The 22,951-nt window shown below is 40.0% G+C and overlaps 1 protein-coding gene across 1 annotated transcript; it reads left to right on the top strand.

Annotated features, from left to right (window-relative positions):
- The first annotated feature begins 203 nt into the window (after positions 1–203).
- On the top strand, positions 204–10,085 carry TMEM168 (transmembrane protein 168). Its single transcript, XM_081877934.1, has 4 exons — positions 204–1,507; positions 2,199–2,341; positions 3,685–3,959; positions 6,586–10,085. Exons 1-4 carry the CDS (start codon positions 371–373, stop codon positions 7,131–7,133), a joined length of 2,103 nt encoding a protein of 700 aa, XP_081734060.1. The 5' UTR covers positions 204–370; the 3' UTR covers positions 7,134–10,085.
- The last annotated feature ends 12,866 nt before the right edge of the window (positions 10,086–22,951 follow it).

The raw sequence follows: 22,951 nt of genomic DNA, 5'->3' as shown, positions 1-22,951 counted from the left end.
TAATGTTTAAAACATGGATTTTTGTAGATTCAGAATCTAGAGTAGGTGCCACTTGTGAGCACGTATTTTTAAACAAGATTTACATATGATCTGCATTACTGTTAATGTATCATACCAAAATTAGAATATTAAGTATTTGAATGCTGATAATAACTATAGAAGCATGCCTATTTACTTTATCTGTAAACTTGTTTGAAATGTGTAACTTGAAGTTAATGTGTTTTTTTCTTTTTCTTTCAGTACGTCAGTAATCCCTGGCAGTTATTGATGAAGCAACGCTACAGGAGGCTGCTTTTGCTTCATGTTTATTGGAGGAAATTCAAACAGTTATTTCCTGTGAACTGGATGCAATCACTACGAGTCAGCATACATGTGTAGATCATTGCGTTACTGTGTTAGCCACTGTCTCTATGCAGCAATGACAAGACTAGATGAGGCAAACCGAGAAGTGAACATGCACTCATCTGTCCGGTATCTGGGCTATTTAGCCAGAATTAATTTATTGGTTGCAATATGTATGGGCCTTTATGTCAGGTGGGAGCAGACAGCAGATGCATTAATACTTGTAATTTTTATCCTGGGACTTTTTGTTCTTGGAATTGCCAGTATACTTTATTACTATTTTTCAATGGAAGCAGCAAGTTTAAGTCTCTCTAATCTTTGGTTTGGATTTTTACTTGGCCTTCTCTGTTTTCTTGATAATGATTCTTTTAAAAATGATGTGAAAGAAGCAGCAACCAAATATTTGCTGCTGTCTTCCATAATCATAAGAATATTGTTTGCTTTCGTGCAGAGGATATGTGGCTGTATTCATCATCGACCAACTTTGCTGACAACAGTTGAATTTCTTGAGCTGGTTGGATTTGCAATTGCCAGCACAACTATGCTGGTCCAAAAATCCATGAGTATTATCTTGTTGGTGGTGGCTTTGGCAATGCTGATTATTGACTTACGGATGAAGTCTTTCCTGGCAATTCCAAATTTGGTAATCTTTGGAGTCCTTTCCTCTTGGTTATTTTTTCCATCCCTACTCATACCAACGAACCCATTCGCCTTGGGATGCTTTTTCAGCTGTCTAATAACGGATCCTCTTCTTGACATCTACTTCAGTGGACTTTCAGTTACAGAACGCTGGAAACCCTATTTGTATCGTGGTAGAGTATGCCGGAGATTTTCAGTCATTTTTGTTGGCCTTATCGAACTTATTTATTTCATTCTTTCAGCCCTGAAACTAGGCGATTTGGATGTCTGGTATTTTGTGATACCTGGCTTTTCCATTTTTGGAATTTTCTGGATGGTCTGCCACATCATTTTTCTTATAACTCTCTGGGGATTTCATACAAAATTAAATGACTGCCACAAAATATATTATACACACAGGACAGAGAACAACAGCCTTGATAGAGTTATGGCATCAAAAGGAATGCGTCATTTTTGTTTAATTTCAGAGCAACTTGTATTTTTTAGCCTTCTTTCAACAGCAGTTTTGGGTACTGTATGTTGGCAGGTATGCTATAATGGTTTTACGTCCTCTTCTGTTGCTCTTAGAATGGGGGAATTTTGTATCAAAATTCATGGCATGTAGCAAGTTACTGCATCAAATGTGTAGTACAGTCCCTGAACATACCAAACAAGCAACCCAATCAGATGGGTGGCATGTAAATAATACAATTACTATTATTATCATTATTTTATTCCACAGTGGCTTAGATGAACTGCAAAATGTGGCCAGTTTACAGCAATTGATTGAAGACACCAGATGATGTTACTTTATGCTCAACATAAATGACAATTTGTATGATAGTTTGGAAGCTAGTTTTATTTTAGAATGCATATACAAGAGCCCTTCATTTTTCCATATAGAAATTAATTGCAGCCTTGGTTGTTCATTCTTAACTATCCCACAATAAGTTTGCAATGCTACCATTTTTACTACCATGAATATTTCATTTTAGAACTGGAAAGGTGGCATGTAAGTTTTCTAATAAGCAACAATAAATCAATATATTTTGCTATTTTCAAGGCTGTTTTCATGTTTCCTCATGCAATCCATTATATACTTCCACACAGTAATCTTGTTAGCACTACTGAACTATTTACAGTAGGGTTGCTGAGGAAAATTTGTGAATTACAGATTTTTCATTTATATGTGCTAATTGCTATAATATATCTAATGATTGCATCTGTTTTTATTTTAGAAATTCAATGGGATCTTCATGAGTGTGTTTCTGATTGTCTTGCCACTAGAATCCATGGCTCATGGACTATATCATGAACTGGGCAACTGTTTGGGAGGAACATGTGTTGGCTATGCAGTTGTGATTCCTACCAATTTCTGCAGGTATTATGCCTTACAAGTCAACAGTTAATGCAGACATCTTATTAGGTGAAGTTATTAGACCAACTTCAGTCTCTCCCTCACCAACTAAATACAGTGGTACCTCGGGTTACATACACTTCAGGTTACATATGCTTCAGGTTACAGACTCCGCCAACCCAGAAATAGTACCTCGGCTTAAGAACTTTGCTTCAGGATGAGAACAGAAATCACACGACGGTGGCGCAGCAGCAGCGGGAGGCCCCATTAGCTAAAGTGGTGCTTCAGGTTAAGAACAGTTTCAGGTTAAGAACGGACCTCCGGAACGAATTAAGTACGTAGCCAGAGGTACCACTGTACTAAATACTAATTTGTTGACTTAGATTTGGATTAACTTCACACACACACACCCGTCTTTTGTCCTAATGGCACTCTGAAAAGTTAAATATATTGACTTAGCTCCTCAGGTGCCCTCTGTGAAAAGAAGGGATTTAAGTCCACTGGAGGGTCAACTGGTGGAAGAAATTTTTTGCAAGTACCCCCATCATGTTCTGGAAGTTCACCCAACCCTCTGGAGCAAAATTTCAGAGTGCATAGGAGCAGATTTCCAGGGGGCATGGGGAAACATAGGGTTCCCCATGCTTGCTGGCAGGAGTATAGTTAGGAGCCAAGCCACTATGTGTGTGGATGTAATGATTTGTCTGCCTTTCCGCCTTAACATTTGTTAATAAGAAAATACACTAAACATTATGAGAACAAAGAGAGAGGGTTTTTTGTAGGGCGGGGGGAAGAATAATTGGTGTAATGCCCCCCTGGCAAATGACCAGGCTCCTGGACACTCTGCTGAGGGACTTCAGTTCTGTATTTGTAAGGGAGACAGAAGGATAAAGCTGCATCCATCTGTGTGCGCTGTGCTGTGCAACCTCATCTTTGTGGAATGGGGGTTGCTGTTGGAGTGAACATGTGGAAGAAGAGGATGGGTAAAGCTCATCATGGTTGTGGAGCACAGGGTGGGTGATCACCTCCCGAACTCTGTTTATAAGACCAGTTAAGCTAGTTAAGAATGTACCTGGCAGCTATTTAAATTCGTAGGTAATAGAGGATTATTTACCACCTAAATGAGAACTGTTTAAGTAGTACAGACCTTCTCAGTGATTTAGAGACCTGTTTTAAGACACTTGTAACTGAACATTCTAAATTAAACTAAGTAAGTCCGCACAGTGGTGAAGTGGTTCAAAGCTCAGCTGTGGGTAGTGAACAACGTAACACAGGAGTAACTTCCATTATTGCAACATAAGGACTACCTCCATTAATGACAAAAGCTAATTTCTCCCTTTTTCTTCTTCTCTCCCCTCTGTTTCTTCTAGTCCTGATGGTCAAGCAACACTGCTTCCACCTGAGCATGTACAAGAGCTAAATTTGAGATCCACTGGCATGCTTAATGCTATCCAAAGGTTCTTTGCATATCATATGATAGAGACTTACGGCTGTGATTATTCAACAAGTGGAATTTCTTTTGACACCCTTCATTCTAAGTTAAAATCTTTTCTTGAACTTCGGACCCCTGATGGACCCAGACATGATACCTATGTGTTATATTACAGTGGCCATTCTCACAGCACTGGAGAATGGGCGCTTGCAGGTATTCTACGTTTGAAGCTTTTCATAATCCTGATTTCTTTGTCTTTAAGAATATTTAAGTCTTAAGATTAGATACTTGATATTTGTGAAATTTATTATCCATTTGAATCATAAATACTATGAGTAGATCAAAGATAGAGGGAGTAGAAAAGGGTTTTAAAATCTCATTTGTGCATTTGATTTATGAAGTGTTAGAAATTTTCATATGGAATCTTAACTAATTATTACACCTTTTGAAAAGTTGCCATGGAAGCGGCATATTCATTCAAAACACCACAATATTTTGAATTTTGCCCTTATTAGTTTCTTTGAAGAATTTCCAGACTACAAAACCAGCACAAACAGCTTGGAGTGAGATGTTATTTGCTCTTCTTTCATGTTGTATTATTTCTGGTTTTCCCCCAATTTTATACTATTCCACCTTTGCAGATGCATTCATGGAAATGGCACTGCAGTAGTATAACTGAAGAATCTAAGCTAGTGTCTGTTAACAATAGTCAGAACTGGAAATTGCAAAGGAGTGCAAGATTATTGCCTCAATTTCAGTTAGTTGTAGCTGACTAAAAGCACTCCATGCAGTTGCTTTTATCTGAAGACGCTTAACACAAAGTTCGGAGCAGTTATAATGTCAAGTTATATGTCAAGAGAAAGTGATAACGGAGGAACAGGAAGAAGTTCCTTGACAGTCATATGCGAAGCTTGTATTTAGGCACTTCACAGAATTTGCATTAAAGAAAATATGGCATAATCAGAAGAAGGAAAGGGGCACTAGTGACAGATTGATTTTGATCAGCTCACTTCGCTCTCACAGTGAAAACCATAGCATACAGTCTATCCCTGCTTTTTGAATACAACCAGAATTCAGAACTGAAGTGTGGCTGATATTGTGTGCCACTTTTATCAGTCCTTGATATCCCGGGCTAGGTAGAACATGCCGTCATTAATGGTATGTATCCTGCAGGAGAGGGGAGGTAAGAGAATTTCAGCTCATGCCCAGTTCTTTGGATTCAAGACAGTGTATCGAGTCTCCTAAAAAGATTTGGTGAGAATGAAAATCTAAACATCCAGTTAGTATTCTAATATGTAAAGGATCCTCTGAGGAATAACTGTGTAGCAGAGCAGCATAGACTGAGGACTCTAATGACATCTTTAAGGAAGGTTTACTGTGTTGAACTTGTCTAATGATGTTATTTCATTGTTGGAGGCTTGGTAGTTTAACAGTGGTGTGTAAAATAAACTGCTAAGTAGTCATAAATAAACCATGAGCAGCAAAACAGCTTGGAAAGTTGAGTTCACTGACTGAATGCAGCATCAAGGTTTGGGCAGTAAAGCTTTGTCTGTATTACTGGAACTGCCTGCTTAATTGCCACCTCTTCAAATGTGCGTGTATAATAATGTATTCTGCTTAGAATTACAGCACTTGTATGGAGCAAATAGAGAAAGCAGGAAGTAGCTATATTGTGTTAAGAGAAGTATGTGGACAGTTTGTTTTATTTAAAGATTCTGTTCACAGCATGTGATTTTAGGGGGGGAACGTATGTGCTTTTCAAGTAGTGTTTCCTTACTTAGGCCCAGAAACTCTGAATATAATCAGCAGTGTTCTTTCAGGCTTTTGAAACTATTATTGGAGAGGCCCCAGAACATCTCTATTTTAACAATATTACTCGATAGCATTCAGTCAGTTACCGAAATGCACAAACAAAGGGAGATTTGCCATTTATTTTGTTCATTACAAATGAATTACTGGAATCCTTATTGTTGTTGTTTTTTAAAAAATATATTTTTTATTAAATATTTTCTTGGTTTACAAAAGCACATGCATTGTTTCTTAAACGTTGCTTTGTGGTAGCACTTTGTGAATTAATTAAATAAGAAAATTCCACTGGAAGCTGACCATTTTTCTAGACTAGCGCAACCGAGGAGTTCAGAGTTTTGTTTTGTTTTTCTTTTATCGCAGTTCCTAAAAGAACTGATGAAAGCCCTAGGGCAACATCTCTCCTAATTAAAAGTCAGCTGCTCCCCCGAGTGGCTCTTCTGCTACTTAAGAGTTAGGGTGGCTGCTCCAGTTACTTCTGGTTATATATCATGCTGCTTCTTTTAGGATCAAAATGGAAATTACTAGCAAGAGCATGGAAACCTGGTCATGCCGAAGGCATCTTGCTCATTTTAGATGCATGGACTTTTAGTGAAGGGTCACAGTTTTTAGACATTTGCAAGGGATTAAAAAGCTAAGCAGAAGTGAGTTTTTAAGTGGTTCCTGAATGCCTTTCCTAAGTTAGAGCCAAAAGCATGAATTTCTCAGCTATGATCAGAATTAACCATAGGTGCAAGGATTGGAGGGATATTTTCAGTTTCTGGGCCCAAACAGGTAATTATTCTTTTAATTATTATTTTTGTCACAGTTGATAGCTTGGGTCCTCTATTCACTAGCATTCACAGCTTCAATCCAGTGTGCACGGCACCCTTTTCATATGCAATCAGTCTAGAAATGGATCTGAATATGAGAACACTGTAGAAATTCAATATGTTCCGCAAGTATTTTACATCCTAACCTGCTGTGTTAGAAGCTAAGCTCCCATGTCAATGTTTCATTTTCAGTAACAATTATATTTCTGGTTTCCCCACAGGTGGTGATGCATTACGGCTCGACACACTTATAGAATGGTGGAGAGAAAAGAATGGCTCTTTTTGTTCACGGCTTATTATACTGTTGGACTGTGAGAACTCTCAGCCGTGGGTTAAAGAAGTAAGAAAAGTCAGCGACCAGTATGTTGCAGTTCAAGGAGCAGAACTGGCCAAAGTGGTAGACACAGAAGAGTCAGACCTCCCGCACCTTGGTGATTTTACCAGAGAATGGGTTGAATACAACTGTAATCCTGACAATGACATCAGCTGGTTTGAAAAAGGGCGTACTGTGAAAGCCATGTATGGCGTGTCAAAGCGGTGGAGTGACTACACATTGCACTTGCCAAGTGAAAGTGATGTTGCCAAACACTGGATGATATATTTCCCACGCATCACTTACCCACTGATTCATCTGGCAAACTGGTTCTGTGGTCTTAATATCTTTTGGGTTTGCAAAGCTTGCTTTAGGTGTTTGAAAAGATTTAAGATGAATTGGTTTCTTCCCACAGTTTTGGACACAGGACAAGGCTTCAAACTCGTCAGATCTTAATTTAAGAACCAAAGATGATAAGAACTGGGAACTCATAGAAAATATGACTGATTTTTATTTTTAACAGTTTACTGTTTGAAGAAACTTTGCTACTTTTGTAGCTATATTCCCTTTGCTCATTGTCCCGAGCAACTAAAGTATTTGCAAAGGGTTTAGAAACCTCATTAGAAAACAAAAAGCAGCAAAAGTGTTAATTGTTACTGAGCTGAATCTGAATTCCATGAAAGTTATGAAACATGACCATGTCCTTGAGAGACTGGTTTGTCTGCGCACTTGCACAAATTGATTTAAATTGGCACAGTTTCCATGCTTTTTACTGTTAAATACCTGATGTGTTCTCAGCACACCACTTGGAACTCATATATAAAAGGAAGTAATTATGATCATACGTTGCTTTGATAAATTTCAGGCTTCCAGAAATAACAATGAACTGAAATTAAAACAAAGCAAAGAACCAGGTCAGGAAGCTAGTAGCAGTCCAGGAATGCTTAAGTGAATGTAAGTTTGATAGCTTTTTTTATTGGAATTCCATGTAAGAACAGCAACCTTACAAGATGCATATATATGGAAACAACTGTCATTGATGTCAGAAGTATTCTTTGGATGGCAAGGCATGAGGTTGGACCCAAATCTTAGCCATCCATGAGCAGAAAGACTCCTTCCATCAGTGGAAGGCTTTTGATCCAGTTCAGAAGCTGTTCTCTCCAATAGATCATGGTATTACAGATTTAGAATTCCTTCCAATGCTCTGGCACAGGTTTTTGGAGGATGCAAAGGGCTACAGGAAAAGGAAGCTCAGCAAAAATATTCCCCACTTTCTACCAGTGGAACACCCCCTGTGGAACTCCACTAAGCAGTAGCAAAATCTGGATCCAAGCTATCATGTTTCATCTTGGATATCATAGTTAATATCTTCATCAGAGTTTGTAATGGCCTCACTTAAAAATGATACAAAGATAGGCAGGGCCTTGAATTCACTATTGTTGAATTCAACAAAGTTGGCTTGGTATCAGACCAGCTTTGTTGTCTTCACTTATATTAATCAGGTGGTAACGATCTCCTGAAATCTATTTCTCTCCTCAGACTGAAGCACATTATCTTTCTTAATGTAAGGGAACACAAAAGGCTGTTTGTGGAAAATAATATATGTTTTTGCCTCCTTGAAGCTTCAAAATCTGGCCTTAATCATTTAAATTCCAAAACTGGAAGGGGTTGAAAAAGGTGGTCATATGAGAGAGATGATATCAGTACTGTAACTGCCTTTTGAATATTTCCAGCTGTTGGATTTTGGCTCATTCTATTCATTTAAATAAAAGCTATCATCCACAAATACTTTTATCACTTTGCTAGAACTGCCAGATCTTAAAACTAAAATCCCTGTAAACTAGTATCACACCCCCACACGTTTACTTTCCATGTGGAAGTTCAAGTGTCAAGTTTCTCTGTCATCTATCAAATTATATCAAAACTCTGCTTCATGAAAGAACACATACTGAGACACACGGTGCCTTGAAAGCACATTTGAAACACATGTTCCACTTCAAAGAATCATAGGCCGCCATAGTTTAGTCCTCACAGTTACAATTTCAAGCAACCATTAACAAACTACAGTGCCTAGAATCTTTGAGGGGGGAAATGTGCTTCAAATGTGCTTTAAAGGTATAGCATATATGCAGCCCAGTGCAAGGATGGTAGTGGGTATGTATAACAGTGACTACATGTATAAATGTGACTACACATCCAAATTCTTACATTAACTTTTTTAAGGGAAAGTTTTATTATTTTTAGCTACCTGTCAAGCACTGCAAAACAAGTATTCACTATTTAATGCATTAAGAGCAATTCACATATCCAGGCAATTTGCCATAGAACATTAGCTGAAAACGGCCATTTAATAATATTTCTGCACTAAACAAACCTTTCTCTCACATAGATCATGGTGTTACAGATTCCAGAATTTATTGGTAGCAATTTCTTCTCTTGCATAGCCAACCCCAGTGAAACTAATAACCTGAGGATACCTATGTTCCTAAACTAGATGTTTGCACAGAGAGATAATGAAGAGATGCTGGTGAGATCAACTGTAGGTTTGTCTGGCACAAATAGTAACGAATATCAGGGCCCCCTTCTCCCACAACTATTATACTGGGATGGAAGTGTGATCAAAAGTCAAGGATTGCTGTTTATTCCAAAATGAAATGAAACATGTGCACAGTTAACTGAGGGATGTCAGAATCTGAGGCAAAGGAAGACATTGAACAAGTTGAATGACTTGTCACCAATATATGATGTTTATTAGACAGGCAAGCAGGCCCAAATGAATTCAAGAATATTCCTACCCTGACGAAGTGTTACTGGGTTTCTATTTTCAAGTGCAGGTTCAGCCGAAACGTCATATTTGATTCCAGATTAATAGTTTCCAACAACCTACATCACATTATGCTGAATGGAGTGAATAAACTAGAAAGTAAATGATTTACTGACACCCAACGTTTTGTGTGATTCTTTTGATATTGTTTGAGAATGGCATGGTTCTGTGCAGAGATTAGCTTGGCTCTTTACATTTCATTTTGCTTCCGTTTTATACTTCACATTTCCTAGAACGTGCAAATGTTCATGTCTCCAAATAGTTTCCATCTAATTGAAAAGCAGATAAATGATCTCGGCAAAAGGAGGAAGCCATTTCCTTTCTCATACAATTGCACTTTCATCTGTTCTAATTTCTTTAGCAGTGCTTTGAAACTTTCTCAACACTGAAAATGAAACATTTCTGTTGCATACATTGCGCTTCCTTTGGATTAAAAAATGCTATTCTGACTAACATTGAGCTAAACCAGAGTGTTAAAGGAGTTTATTGGCAGCAAATGGATAACATTGCTCTTATTTTTTTCCCCATTGTTACCACTCAGTTTTTTTATTGAATTTGTTCTATAAACGGATCGTTTAAATATATGTGGCTTTTTTGTATGCTTCTTTTTAAATTTTGATTTCTCAAGTTCTACATTCTGTTACCTTTTCAGGTATTCAGTTTCATGGTCTTTTTGTTTGTTTTATTATTTGTTATATTCAAAATAAAAACCACAATAAGATTGACTGAAAGTAACATTCATGAATGACCTGACCTTTATTTTCTACCTGGGAATGAGACAGAAGAAGAAGAAGAAGAAGAGTTTGGATTTGATATCCCGCCTTTCACTCCCCTTCAGGAGTCTCAAAGCGGCTAACATTCTCCTTTCCCTTCCTCCCCCACAACAAACACTCTGCGAGGTGAGTGGGGCTGAGAGACTTCACAGAAGTGTGACTGGCCCAAGGTCACCCAGCAGCTGCATGTGGAGGAGCGGAGACTCGAACCCGGTTCCCCAGGTTACGAGACTACCGCTCTTAACCACTACACCACACTGGCTCTCGACAGCTAGACAAAAGGCTGCTTTGCACTCACTGCTAAAACCATGGTTTTGCATTATGTGCTTGACTGATCCTGCTAGCTAGGGATGATGGGATTTGTAGTCCCAAAACAGCTGGAGACCCAAGTTTAGGAAACCCTGCCTAGCTCATAGAATTCGCTAGCATTTAGTTTCACTTTCGATGAATCCTTGTTTGTAGACTGGTTTAAAATAAGCACCGGCTAATTAAACAAGCTAGCTTTGTTTGAAGTTGGTTTGCTTAGAAATTGACCAGAGTTAAGTTTTAAATCACACGGTCCCTGGTTTGTATATGACAAACCAGGATCCTTTGAAAATGAAACTAAATTCTAGTACAAAGGAGGGGGACCTCATGTGAATCTCATTTCAGCGGGTGCAGGTGAAAATGTTGATATACCACCCTTCATGATTAAATTCCACGGCAGCTTACAAAAATGTCAAAATACTATATTCAAATCATAAATGTGGAAATCCACAATATAAAAAGTATCAAATCAGTGTATCACTAAAACCAAGGTATTAAGATCAGCAGAAACAAACTTAAATCATTAAGTATTTAACAGATGCCAAAACAGGTTGCTGCCTCTCATACCTGATCTTTAGTGCATTAGGCGCTCAGCTCTTCAGATGTCACACCTTAAGACCTGTTCTTTCATATTATTAGCATGTTTTCATAGAAAGGAAACCCATGTGACCAGTTAGGAGGAGTGTTTAAAAGATTGCTTCCTTTTATTTCAAGCAGCATCTTTCAGCCGAGATAAAGCTATGTATGCAGTCCATAATACAGCTCTGCATCACACACCGCAATGCTGTGGCAGCCATGCATGCAACACTCTTGCACCAAACCTCAAAGGAGTAGCTTGTCAGCATCGCCCTTGAGCCAGTGTCACCAACTGGACTCATGCACTTCAACCCCGACTGGGCTAGGCGAGCTGGGTAGCACTTCCAGAGACCACCTTTCAGACAGGAACAGGTCAAAGTGCTGTGGACTCACAGCTTGGAGTTGTGAGCACCGGATTCACTTCCACAATACAGTCGTCGCACAGCAGAGTATAGCAGAGTCTGGCAGTGTATAAATGACTCGGAGAGCAGCTCTGTAGAATATCTTCTTTTATTCTATAACTATAACTATAATACAAAACTATATACAGAGCTAAATAGGTCTAAGCATAAATGAATGCTGCACTGAGTGTCTGCAGCTGCTCTTAGCAGCAACCTTATCTCTACACACGATCTCTAACACTCAGTCTCTCTCTCTCCGACACAGACACACCGACTGACTTGGTGCTGGAGCTGAATAAGTAGAAAGCAGAACACTGCTCCTCCTCTCTGGAGAATCAGCAGACTCGTCAGGAGATTCTTGGATATGGGATATGGGAGGGGTGAAATCTCCTCTTCTGTATGGTTCCGCAATATGGTGTTATACTAGCTGCACCTTGCAGCAAGGACATTTTGTAAGCGGGAGGCAATTGACCATAGACTATGAAAATAATACTCTGCTTAAGATCATGGGTAGGCAAACTAAGGCCTGGGGGCCAAATCCAGCCCAATCGCCTTCTAAATCCAGCCTGCGGATGGTCCAGAAATCAGTGTTTTTACATGAGTAGAACGTGTCCTTTTATTTAAAATGCATCTGGGTTATTTGTGGGGCCTGCCTGGTCTTTTTACATGAGTAGAATGTGTACTTTTATTTAAAATGCATCTCTGGGTTATTTATGGGCCATAGGAATTCGTTCATTTTCTTTTCCAAAATATAGTCTGGCCCCCCACAAGGTCTGAGGGACAGTGGACCGGCCCCCTGCTGAAAAAGTTTGCTTGGCCCCTGCTTAAGATCCATCAGCTTAGTTTACTCAAGTTTAGTGAAATAAACTGCATTTACTTGCAGTACCATTGTATTTCCTCTGCAACTGTTTGATAGCCTAATAATAAATATGGATCCTGTATGATTTGTCTTAAGTGGATATTAAGACAGAGCAGCATTTAAGAAATGCTGCACTACTTGGACTACTCAAGTTTGTTCTTTGTGGGAATAGCAAGCTGCTTGCATTACAGCCACAAGATGCAAAAGCTGCTTGAAAGCTTCTGTACAGTATTCCGGACAAGCTATATTGACTGCACAGGGTAAAGGGATCTTTGCTTATAAATCTGTAACTATCATTTGATAGTTAATATACTAGTTTTCCGAGAAATCTAAAACCTCTGCACCTTCAGCATTCATTTATTAGGGGACCAAAGCACATGTTATGTTAAAGGTATATTTACATATTTTAAGAGGCATGGGCTTGTCAGAATTAGGGCAGCACCATGTTTGCAGGTGTATTTAACCTTTTTCTCTACCTGGCAGTCCTGATAAAAATTGCCCCATACCCACACTATTGACTTTAGTATTTGTTTATACATACATACCCTGCCCATCTGGGTGGGTTTCCCCAGACACTCTGGGCTGCTCCCAACAAAATATTAAAAACACAGTAAAAGATCAAACATTAAAAACTTCCCTAAACAGGGCTGCTTTCAGGTATCTTCTAAAAATCAGGTCATTGTTTTTCCTTGACATCTGATGGGAGGGCATTCCACAAGAAGGCCCTCTGCCTGGTTCCCTGTAACCTCACTTCTCGCAGGGAGGGAATCGCCAGAAGGCCCACAGAGCTGGACCACAGTGTCCGGGCTGAACGATGGGGGTGGAGACACTCCTTCAGGTATACTGGGCCAAGGGCCCAGTAATGCCCCTAAGGCAAGGGTGGGGGGACCTTTTCTTTTTTTCTTTGCTAAGACCCTTTCCCCCATGGGGCATGCCAGGAGTGGGCAGGCCAGAGCAGAAAGTGGACAATGCATCCTTTTCTTTCAGCCACCCCTCGCCCTCCCACATTATATTAGGCCAAGGGCTACATCAGGCATAGGCAAACTCGGCCCTCCAGATGTTTTGGGACTACAACTCCCATCATCCCTGACCACTGGTCCTGTTAGCTAGGGATGATGGGAGTTGTAGTACCAAAACATCTGGAGGGCCAAGTTTGCCTATGCCTGGGCTACATGTTGCCCTCCTCAGCCTTAGTGAAGGGAAGCCTGCTTGCGGCATGTGATTAACTTGTTCTAGTGTTCAACACTGTGCATTTTATGGAGCTCCTCTTAGCAGGCATTCATCAGATTGCATTGTTTGCCATTTTTCTTAAATGGGATGCCTCATTCATATTTAAGGTGTTGGGAGACTCTGATCTAAACAGGAAAAAGCAGGTCTGTGCTGTTGCAGGTGCCTCCTTCCATTTGGATATTATGTAGACATAAATATTGCTCTGTGTTAATACATATATGCAGTTAGCACATTTCTGTTTAAACATTTGAGGTGAAGAGGAATGGGTTTATGGTAGGAAATAGTTAATGTAAGCCATTTCTTGTGGCATAGTCCTAAAGCAGCCTGTCATCTCTCAGCGTTTCATATGCACATCCTTTGCATAATGCCTTGTGAAAAGTACCACAGCATAAACAGCATGCTAATGTGCCAAGAAATGTCTTCTGAAAGAATTTAATTGGAAAAATGTTTCTACTAGAAGCAATAAGCCAGCTGTTGATTAGGAACCAAATTCTCTTGGCAACATTAGTGGGATTTCGCAACACAAACTTTATTCAGCCATGATCATATTCACTAAGTGCACAATGAACAGAATTAAACCTGCATATTTGGCATATTATGTTCCCATGAATAGTCCAACATAAACAACTTGGGAAGTTAAATAATTTCAATGAACACGTCTTTGTTCAACACATTCAATCATCTTCGACAACCCCCCCTCCCCAAAACTGAAAATAAAACACTAGAGTGCAGTGCGTTGAACAGTAACAACCAAAAAACAACAGTGTGAAGGCTCAAGAGAGCGCCAACTGAAAATGCAATAAATTATTTGTAATGTGGAGAGTTTCTGAATTTCCAATGCAAATATTCAGACAAGTGGAACTTGTGGCTACTGCAGTTTGCACTCTTAGGATCTATTGTGGGCCACTCCTATATTTAAAAATTCTAAAGAGATTTAGGCGGGGTTGACTGCCAAATCTTCTTAGGTCTGAACAGGGAATATTGGTAGTAAAAGAAGAAAAAACGCTGAGTTTTGTTTTGAGTATTCAAGAACAGGAATTTAGGTACTGCCGTGTGTGGCAGCTGTGGAGGAGGGGACAAAGAAACCCACTGTGATGCACAAAAACATGCATTTCCCAGGTTTTTAAGACAAGGATAGATAAAATGTTTCCCTAAATTCACTTGCAGATTGGCTAAAAATGAATATGATGAAATAGCTGGGAGGTGATGAGTAAAAGACCATTGTTAAAATTCTACTAAGTTACTAGTGTTGACTCATTCAAATCTGCCCTTAGTATGTGTTTTTTATTCAGCAAACATAACTCCCTTTCAGTGATGAGCCTAACCCTGATCGGTGTCCCCAAATACTGTCACTAGATGATCATTTATCAGACACAAAATAGATCATTCCTAGATAGATCATTCCTGTGCCTACCATGGTTATACAGTTTTTAAAAAATAAAGTTGCGTAGTGTCATGAAGTGTCTTTTCTTTTAGAAGAATATCCTTATATTGGAATTGCTATGTGGATAATAAATGGCAGCTCTTTTGAGCAGAACAGCTTCTGCAGAGGCTTCTGTTTTCTGCACCCCTTAAATTTGATGCTGGTAATTTCAAGTGACTGGCTCTCACCCCTTGCACCATCTACCGCCTATGCATTTAAACTGCACACATTACTGTTTTGTGCCTGACAACTCATAGAGCATCTTGGCTGTGCACTGAAATGAGAGGAGACGTCTTTTAGATCAAGGATTCTGGGGCAGCCATGTGGCTTGTCATTTGATACTCAAAATATAATATAATATATAAATATAATATGGCTGAGTGAAGCCCCATAGTTTTATTGGGGTGCTTAACTCTTTTGCTGCAATCAGTGGAATTTCCAACTTTAGTTTTGGCTACCTCATGCCCAATAACTGTTCTTTAAAATATCGCAATGGGGCTAAACAGGTGATAAATGAATGGATAAGCTACAGGTTGGTTTGGCTGACCTAGAGTGATCTGGGGCTTTCAAGCCATCCAGCAGGAAGAAAAGGCAGGCATCACGAAAGGAAAACCCATGAATAGGCCAAGACCTACTGGAATGCTGGCTGCAGCTTCCCGGGAGATGACTGGTGATCCAGACACCATCTGACTCTTCTTTGTGCCTGAAGCCTCACACCCAGCATTGCTGCCTCCACTCCACAGCTGTTGCATGAAGTAATTGATCCCGCAGATGCTGCTTCATAAGTGGCTTTCCTGTAGTTACAATATAAGTATTTTCAAAATGCAGAGGTTTCATTTAGAAAGTCTGGTAAGTACGTATGAATCTGTAATGCAGGATTAAACCAGTGCATAGGGGGTTATTTAACTATATTTTTACATCTCCTTGCACATTATGATTACCTGGAACCTGGATTACCTGAAGGAGCGTATCCACGCCCATCGTTCTACCCTGACATTGAGGTCCAGTGCCGAGGGCCTTCTGGCGGTTCCCTCGCTGTGAGAAGCCAAGTTACAGGGAACCAGGCAGAGGGCCTTCTCGGTAGCGGCGCCCTCCCTGTGGAACGCCCTCCCACCAGATGTAAAAGAGAACAAGAGAACAACAACTACCAGACTTTTAGAAGACATCTGAAGGCAGCCCTGTTTAGGGAAGCTTTTAAAGTTTGATGCATTACTGTATTTTAATATTTTATTGGAAGCTGCCCAGAGTGGCTGGGGAAGCCCAGCCAGATAGGCGGGGTATAAATAATAAATTATTATTATTATTATTATATTACTGGAACCTGGTGTCACCAGCACTTCTTTATTCGCCCAGAATGCCTCTGGGTCCCGTGTGAAGCAGAGAGGCATTTTTACGAAATGAACACAATGGCTGGCTGGAGCATCACCTGGTAAATTGGAGGGGTGATGGAGAACATCAGGGAGTAATGGGGTGCTGGGGGGTGGGAAAGTGGGTGGTATAAGGGCAGGAGGAGGGCAGGGAGGTGAAAGGGGATGTATGCGTGATGGTCTTTTGAGAGAAAAGGCATGCATAGCTTTCACCATTGGAAGCTAAGGCCCAGAAAAGACTCAATATGGAGGCCAAATGGCCGAAGTATTGGGAAATATTAGAAAAAGATGGAGATAATTGGAAATTGCAGAGTCAGGAGAAAATGAAAGACAAAGTGAGAGATTGGCTACATTATGCTCAGATTAAAGAAGTTTTTAAACTTGATAAAAAGCTAGGATTCCAGGTGGAAAAATCAAAGCTAGAGACGGAATTGTTAGAGCCTAAGACTAAAGTACTTTCAAAAATGTATAACTTGCTGCTGAAGTGGAATACACAAGATGAAACGGTCAAATCGGCTATGATAAAGTGGGCACAGGACATTGGATATAACATTATGTTTGAAGACTGGGAGAGGTTGTGGACTACTGGGCTGAAGTTTACTGCATGTGATGCTTTGAAAGAAAATGTTATGAAAATGATATATAGATGGTATCTGACCCCAGTCAAACTTGCAAAAATATACCACTTGTCTGATAACAAATGTTGGAAGTGTAAGGAAAATGAAGGAACATTCTTTCACCTCTGGTGGACCTGCCCTAGAGTGAAGGCTTTCTGGGAAATGATATATAATGAGTTGAAAAAGGTATTTAAGTATACCTTCCCTAAGAAACCAGAGGCCTTTCTTTTGGGCATTGTCAGCCAGAATGTGTTAAAGAAGGATCGAACATTTTTTATGTATGCAACAACAGCAGCACGGATACTTGTCGCCAGGCATTTGAAAACACAAGATCTACCCACGCTGGAAGAGTGGCAGATACAACTGATAGACTATATGGAACTGGCTGAGATGACCGGCAGAATCCGAGACCTGGGAGAGGAGACGGTGGAAGAAGACTGGAAGAAATTTAAGATTTATCTACAAAAATATTGTAAATTGTATGAATGTTAAGAAGGATGCTAGAGTATAAACAACTGGGCACCATTGAGTTTAAGGAAGTGAATTATGAAGATAAGATAAATTTAAGAAATGATAAAAATTTTGGAATATGTTGGTTATATCTAAACTTTTTAAGATTTGAACAAAACGATAGTCAAAATTTGAGATATAACATTGGAAAATTAGCGATGAAGATTAAAAATACGGGGATAAATTTGCTGAATAAAACTATAACCAGGAACGCAGGAGCGGGAGATGTGAGGGAGTCCAAAGAAGTGAAAAGATCTATGTTAAGAGATGTGATATTGTATTGTTTTATTGATATTCTGATTTAAACAAAAAATTGTTAATAAAAAATATGTAAAAAAAAAAATGAGAGAAAAGGCATGCATAGGTGTGTGGCTGGTGACTCACTGCTGAATTACTTCCGCTCTTTAGAATTTCAGGACTACAACAATTTCAGGAACATCTGCCTTCGAAGAAATCAAGGCAAGGGACGTGGCACAGATACAGTGATGGAAGCCCCCCCCCCCGAAATATTCGTGCCAACAATCTTAAAAATGGGTCACAGATTCCCTTGACATGATGCAAAGTAAATGCAGCTAACCGTAATAAAATGTTGCATCAGCAAGGCTGCTTAATTTTAAGGGAATGGAAGCGTCCCAGCTTCTGCATCCATAATTTAATGTAGCTTCTTCCTATTCTGCTACTAGAAGCACGCATGACTCCATGGCACCTCTAAATCGGTACAACTGGTCTTTTTCAGAATGCCAGCCACAAACCCCCCTCTTTCTTCGCTGCTATTAAAATGCAGCACAACATACATTTACAGGGCAGTCCTACACACAATCACCTTGAATTCCACAAGGCTTGCTTCTGGTAAACAGGTAAAAATAGGATTGTGTTGCTGGTGGGACTGCCTTGTTGGTGCTATCCTGTGACGGGGCCTTTTCAGTGGTTTCCCCCATCTGTGGAATGCTTTCCCCAATGAGGTGCATGTGTCTTCAACCTTCTTAACTTTCAGGAGAAATTCAAGAATGCACCTGTTTGCCCAGGCATTTGGTGGATGAAGAATAAATTTCCTGGCAACCCTGATGTCACAGGCTGAAATAAAAGAGTTTCATAGTAATTGCTTTTAGAATGTTTTTCACTGTAACCTTTTTATGTAGCTATGTTTGCACGCACACACACCCGGGCTATGCAGGATGTAAATTCAATCAATCAACGACCTTCCTTAAGTTGTTGCAAGTATTTTGCTAATACCAACTGTGATGGCCTAATGTCATGAACTGCTGCATTTTGCTTGCATTGAAATGCCTATCTTTCTAGGCTTTGTTTAGATGGGCTGTTTGCATGGACTTGTGCATGTTATATGGGATGCATAGTTTCACCTGTTTGTCCATCAGGGGTTATGGGTTTAACCCACTATACCCTGAGGCTCAGATATCATGATAGTAAAATTCCTTAGCATAGGTGCAGAATGACCCATTCCTTATCTGAGGGTGGAGAAGTTAAAAGTTCCCAGTTGCCTTGAACCTGTAACATGAAGAGAGGAGCTTATGATTAACAGCGGAGACCATATCAAGAAGTAGCCATTCTCCCAAGATTCCTTAGGGAAAGCCACACTGTTTAAGGTGCCATGCCACAGCTTTGAACGTATAGTGCAGATGGAGCCTGAGATTGTAAGACCACTAGACCAACCTTTCTATTATATAAATTAGTCCCATTAAATAGCTTCAGGTACACCTGAATTAGCCCTTATGGAAAGGCGATTCATGTATTTAAGCAGCACTGGAAATATTACCTTTACACATCAGCTCAGTGACAGCTACAAAACAAAACGTGTTACAATGTATTAATATTCTTAAAATACACATTGGTGGCTTGGCTTTGACTCTAACCTCCTTATGAAAGTAGTATTTGTCAGTGCCTCACAAAAAGACAAAGGCACACTGTATTTTAAGGACATGAAGCAGTACATTTCTGCCAGCAGATGGCAAGGAACATACAGTACACACCATATAGTAGCATTTCAGATTCTCAGCTGAAACGTATAAGGGCAGATAAAATTCACATTTCAATCCTTTTAATAAAGCCAAGTATTCATACTTCTGCTTTGCTTCACACCTGACTTCTTGAAACATGTTTTTCCCCATTTTGGTGAATTAATCTTCCAAAATGTTTTCTAAAATTCACATTATGATACATCTGTTCTGCCTCCTAAAAGATAATTTAGTTTCCTGAGTGCGGTAGGGAAAAGAAAATAATGAAATCTCGGTCATTATTAACTTTGCCTTTTGCTTATGAGTCCTTCAGATCACTGATCAAGATGAACTTGCTATATTAAGATTGGAGCATGACTACATAAGGGTTCAGCACCAGGAAACAAACTGAATCACGAAGACACACACTGGCATATATTAGCAGTAAAGTTGAAAGCTACTTATCTTGCACATCACTTTCTACTTTTTCGTTGATAAAATGTTTCAAAAATATTTTCAGTAAACTCTGAGCTGATACTCAAAAGCAACTGCAGAAGGAAGGGGCAGATTAAGGGATCAATTACAAATTAAACTTGAAGCTATTGTTTATTAATGTTCTAGCTCAAAATGAGCATGTACAAATGCAAGTTGCACACAGACCCACATAAATGATGAGCCAGACAGCAGTATTTGGGCTAAAGATGGGCAACAAATTTATTAAATAACAATTAGGATCTGAGAAGGGTAAAAGCATTAAATAATTAATGAGCAGAATCCTATGAATCTGAAGCATATGAAAATCAAACCACACCCATAGGTGCTAACTCCCTGGGGCCCTGGGTGCCTGAGCACCCACAAATTTCAATGCCAGGGCCATGCACGCTGCATGACACCCATGACCCCAGCCACCCACAGTCGCAGGGCCAAGTTGGCACTCCTGACCACATCTCTATTTTTTGAGTGAGCTCACAGCCTCAGAGTAGTTAACTTTTCATTCCTAGTCCTGCTGGCTTGCACAATAAGTGTGCTAAATGTGTAGTGCTGACAGGGTCCTATATTCTTTGTTCTGCATTACTGGTATATTTTCCGTTTACTAGGAGGATCCTAAGCTTGGTCTCATATTTGTTCCTGTGTAAGTGTATATAAGGGATGCGGGTGGCACTGTGGGTGAAACCACAGAGCCTAGGACTTGCCGATCAGAAGGTCGGCAGTTTGAATCCCTGCGACGGGGTGAGCTCTCGTTGCTCGGTCCCTGCTCCTGCCAACCTAGCAGTTCGAAAGCACGAAGTGCAAGTAGATAAATAGGTACAGCTCCAGCAGGAAGGTAAACAGCGTTTCCGTGTGCTGCTCTGGTTTGCCAGAAGCGGCTTAGTCATGCTGGCCACATGACCCGGAAGCTGTATGCCTGCTCCCTCGGCCAGTAAAGCAAGATGAGCGCCACAACCCCAGAGTCGGCCACGACTGGACCTAATGGTCAGGGGTCCCTTTACCTTTAAGTGTATATAAATATTGGTGTGTGTCCAAATATTCAGGAACGAACCCTATATTGTCTGAGTGATAGCTCAGAAATCATTAAGTGTCATGCAAACTGCACAGCACAGGTCTCTCTAGATATAGGGACACGTTTTAGAACTTCGCAAAGAGGACACTAGTGGACGGATTTAATCCCTTTCACAGTCAGTGAATCTTTGTAAGCACACAGGCATGCCCAATGCCTGAAAAAGCACTGCTGCACTGGGCCACCCAAGTAGTTTACATGGGCATGAACTACTAAATTATCCCCATTCATCTTCAAATTACCTTTTACAGCCCAATCTTATGTACGTTCACATATAAGTAAGTCCTATCATCGAGGCTTACTCCCAAAGCAAGTGTCTGTATGACTGCAGCCTTGTTCCTGTCTGAACAGGTCACAGTGGGGCACAATAGTTGGAGAAAAAACATGAACATGGTGAGCTGCCTTAGACTGAGCCAGACCACTGGTTCATGAACAGTTTTGTACTGTCCACACGATCAGGCAGGGCTCTCTCCTGGTCCTACCTGAAGGTGCCAAGGATTGAACCTGGGACCTTCTGCAGGCAAATCGGAAGCTCTTCTACTGAGCAGGCCTGTTATTGCTTTGGAAGCCTCACGGATTGTCACCAACCCAAATGGCTATTGCTTAAACTAACTTGTTGGCTGAGCAGATCTGCCAGGACCATGTCTTCCCTGGGATGTCATCGTGAGATGTCAAAAGCATTGGTGCTGATCTGCGCTAACTAGGAGACCGTATGAAAGGGATGTCATCCATTCAAGGAACAAGATGTAGTTAAACAGCAAAACAACAATAATTGCCCCTAATTTCCCAAGCAAGAAAGACACAGGCCTGCAAATATCAGAAGAGTCTCAGCCCTGCGTTTCCATGCGATGCTTTATTTCAGTTCATGAATAATGGATACCATTCTTTCTGTGTCTCGTTGCTTCGCACAACGTAAAAAGATGTGCATTATGCAAATATAATGTCTTAAAATGGTCTCCTGTCAAATACATATTGTTTTCTGTTTCTGTTTTTAATGTAATTGACAAAACACTTGATAGTACTGATTATGCCTCCCCCTGTAAACAAGTTGTTTTATGGGTATCAGCAGCTGTGTTTATGCCTCTATGAATTTCTGACTTCAATATGAAGTTGTCATTGCACTGTGAAAGAGCACTGCACAAAATCCTAAGCGTGCTACACACCAGCTGGCAAATAAACAAACAAATAAATCCTTTCAGTAATAAAGACAGGTAAAACAATATTAGTATACTCCAAAGCAGCATCAAAAAGTTTTATTGGATTTGCTCTTTTAGATTTTACGTACATGTTTGTACTTTAACTAGGAATACCAAGGAATATAGAAAAAAACCTAGATGTTCATGCAAAATTTATGGCATGATTCAATCACCTTGGCTAAAGCAGGGCAAGGCATACTCACATTAGCAAAATCCCAGAGGTGTATTCAAGACTAGAACTGCACTACTATTCTTGGTAATAAACAGAAAGACCGAGAAACAGTTATTATGCTCATAGGCATAATAACCCAGCCCAGAAAGTTTCCAAGCCTGAGAAAACTTTGCTCCACTTGCTTTCATGTTATGCTATTTAGACAGAATATTGTTTTGAAACTTTTGTTAGATGCCTTTTGGGCACGTCAAGGGGACAAAAAGCAAGGTGTGCGTGGTAACACTAAGAATACAGGTGTTTCCTTTCCTGTTCAGAAACAATTTTATGCACAGTGTTCTGAATTAATATAAATGAGTAATGTTATAGCACTGCATAATGTAGTCAATGGGCAAGTTCAAGTCCCTCACGTTTATTTTGAAAAATCTTATGGGCCCTCTCCAGTTATATTATCAAGCTGTGTTTTATCTTTATGACTTAAAGATGAATCATGCCTCATCCCCCATAACAGTG

Source organism: Podarcis erhardii, assembly GCF_964252035.2.
Source record: "Podarcis erhardii genome assembly, chromosome: 10".
Classification (NCBI taxonomy): Eukaryota; Metazoa; Chordata; class Lepidosauria; order Squamata; family Lacertidae; genus Podarcis; species Podarcis erhardii.
This window is presented reverse-complemented; position numbering and strand designations above follow the sequence as displayed.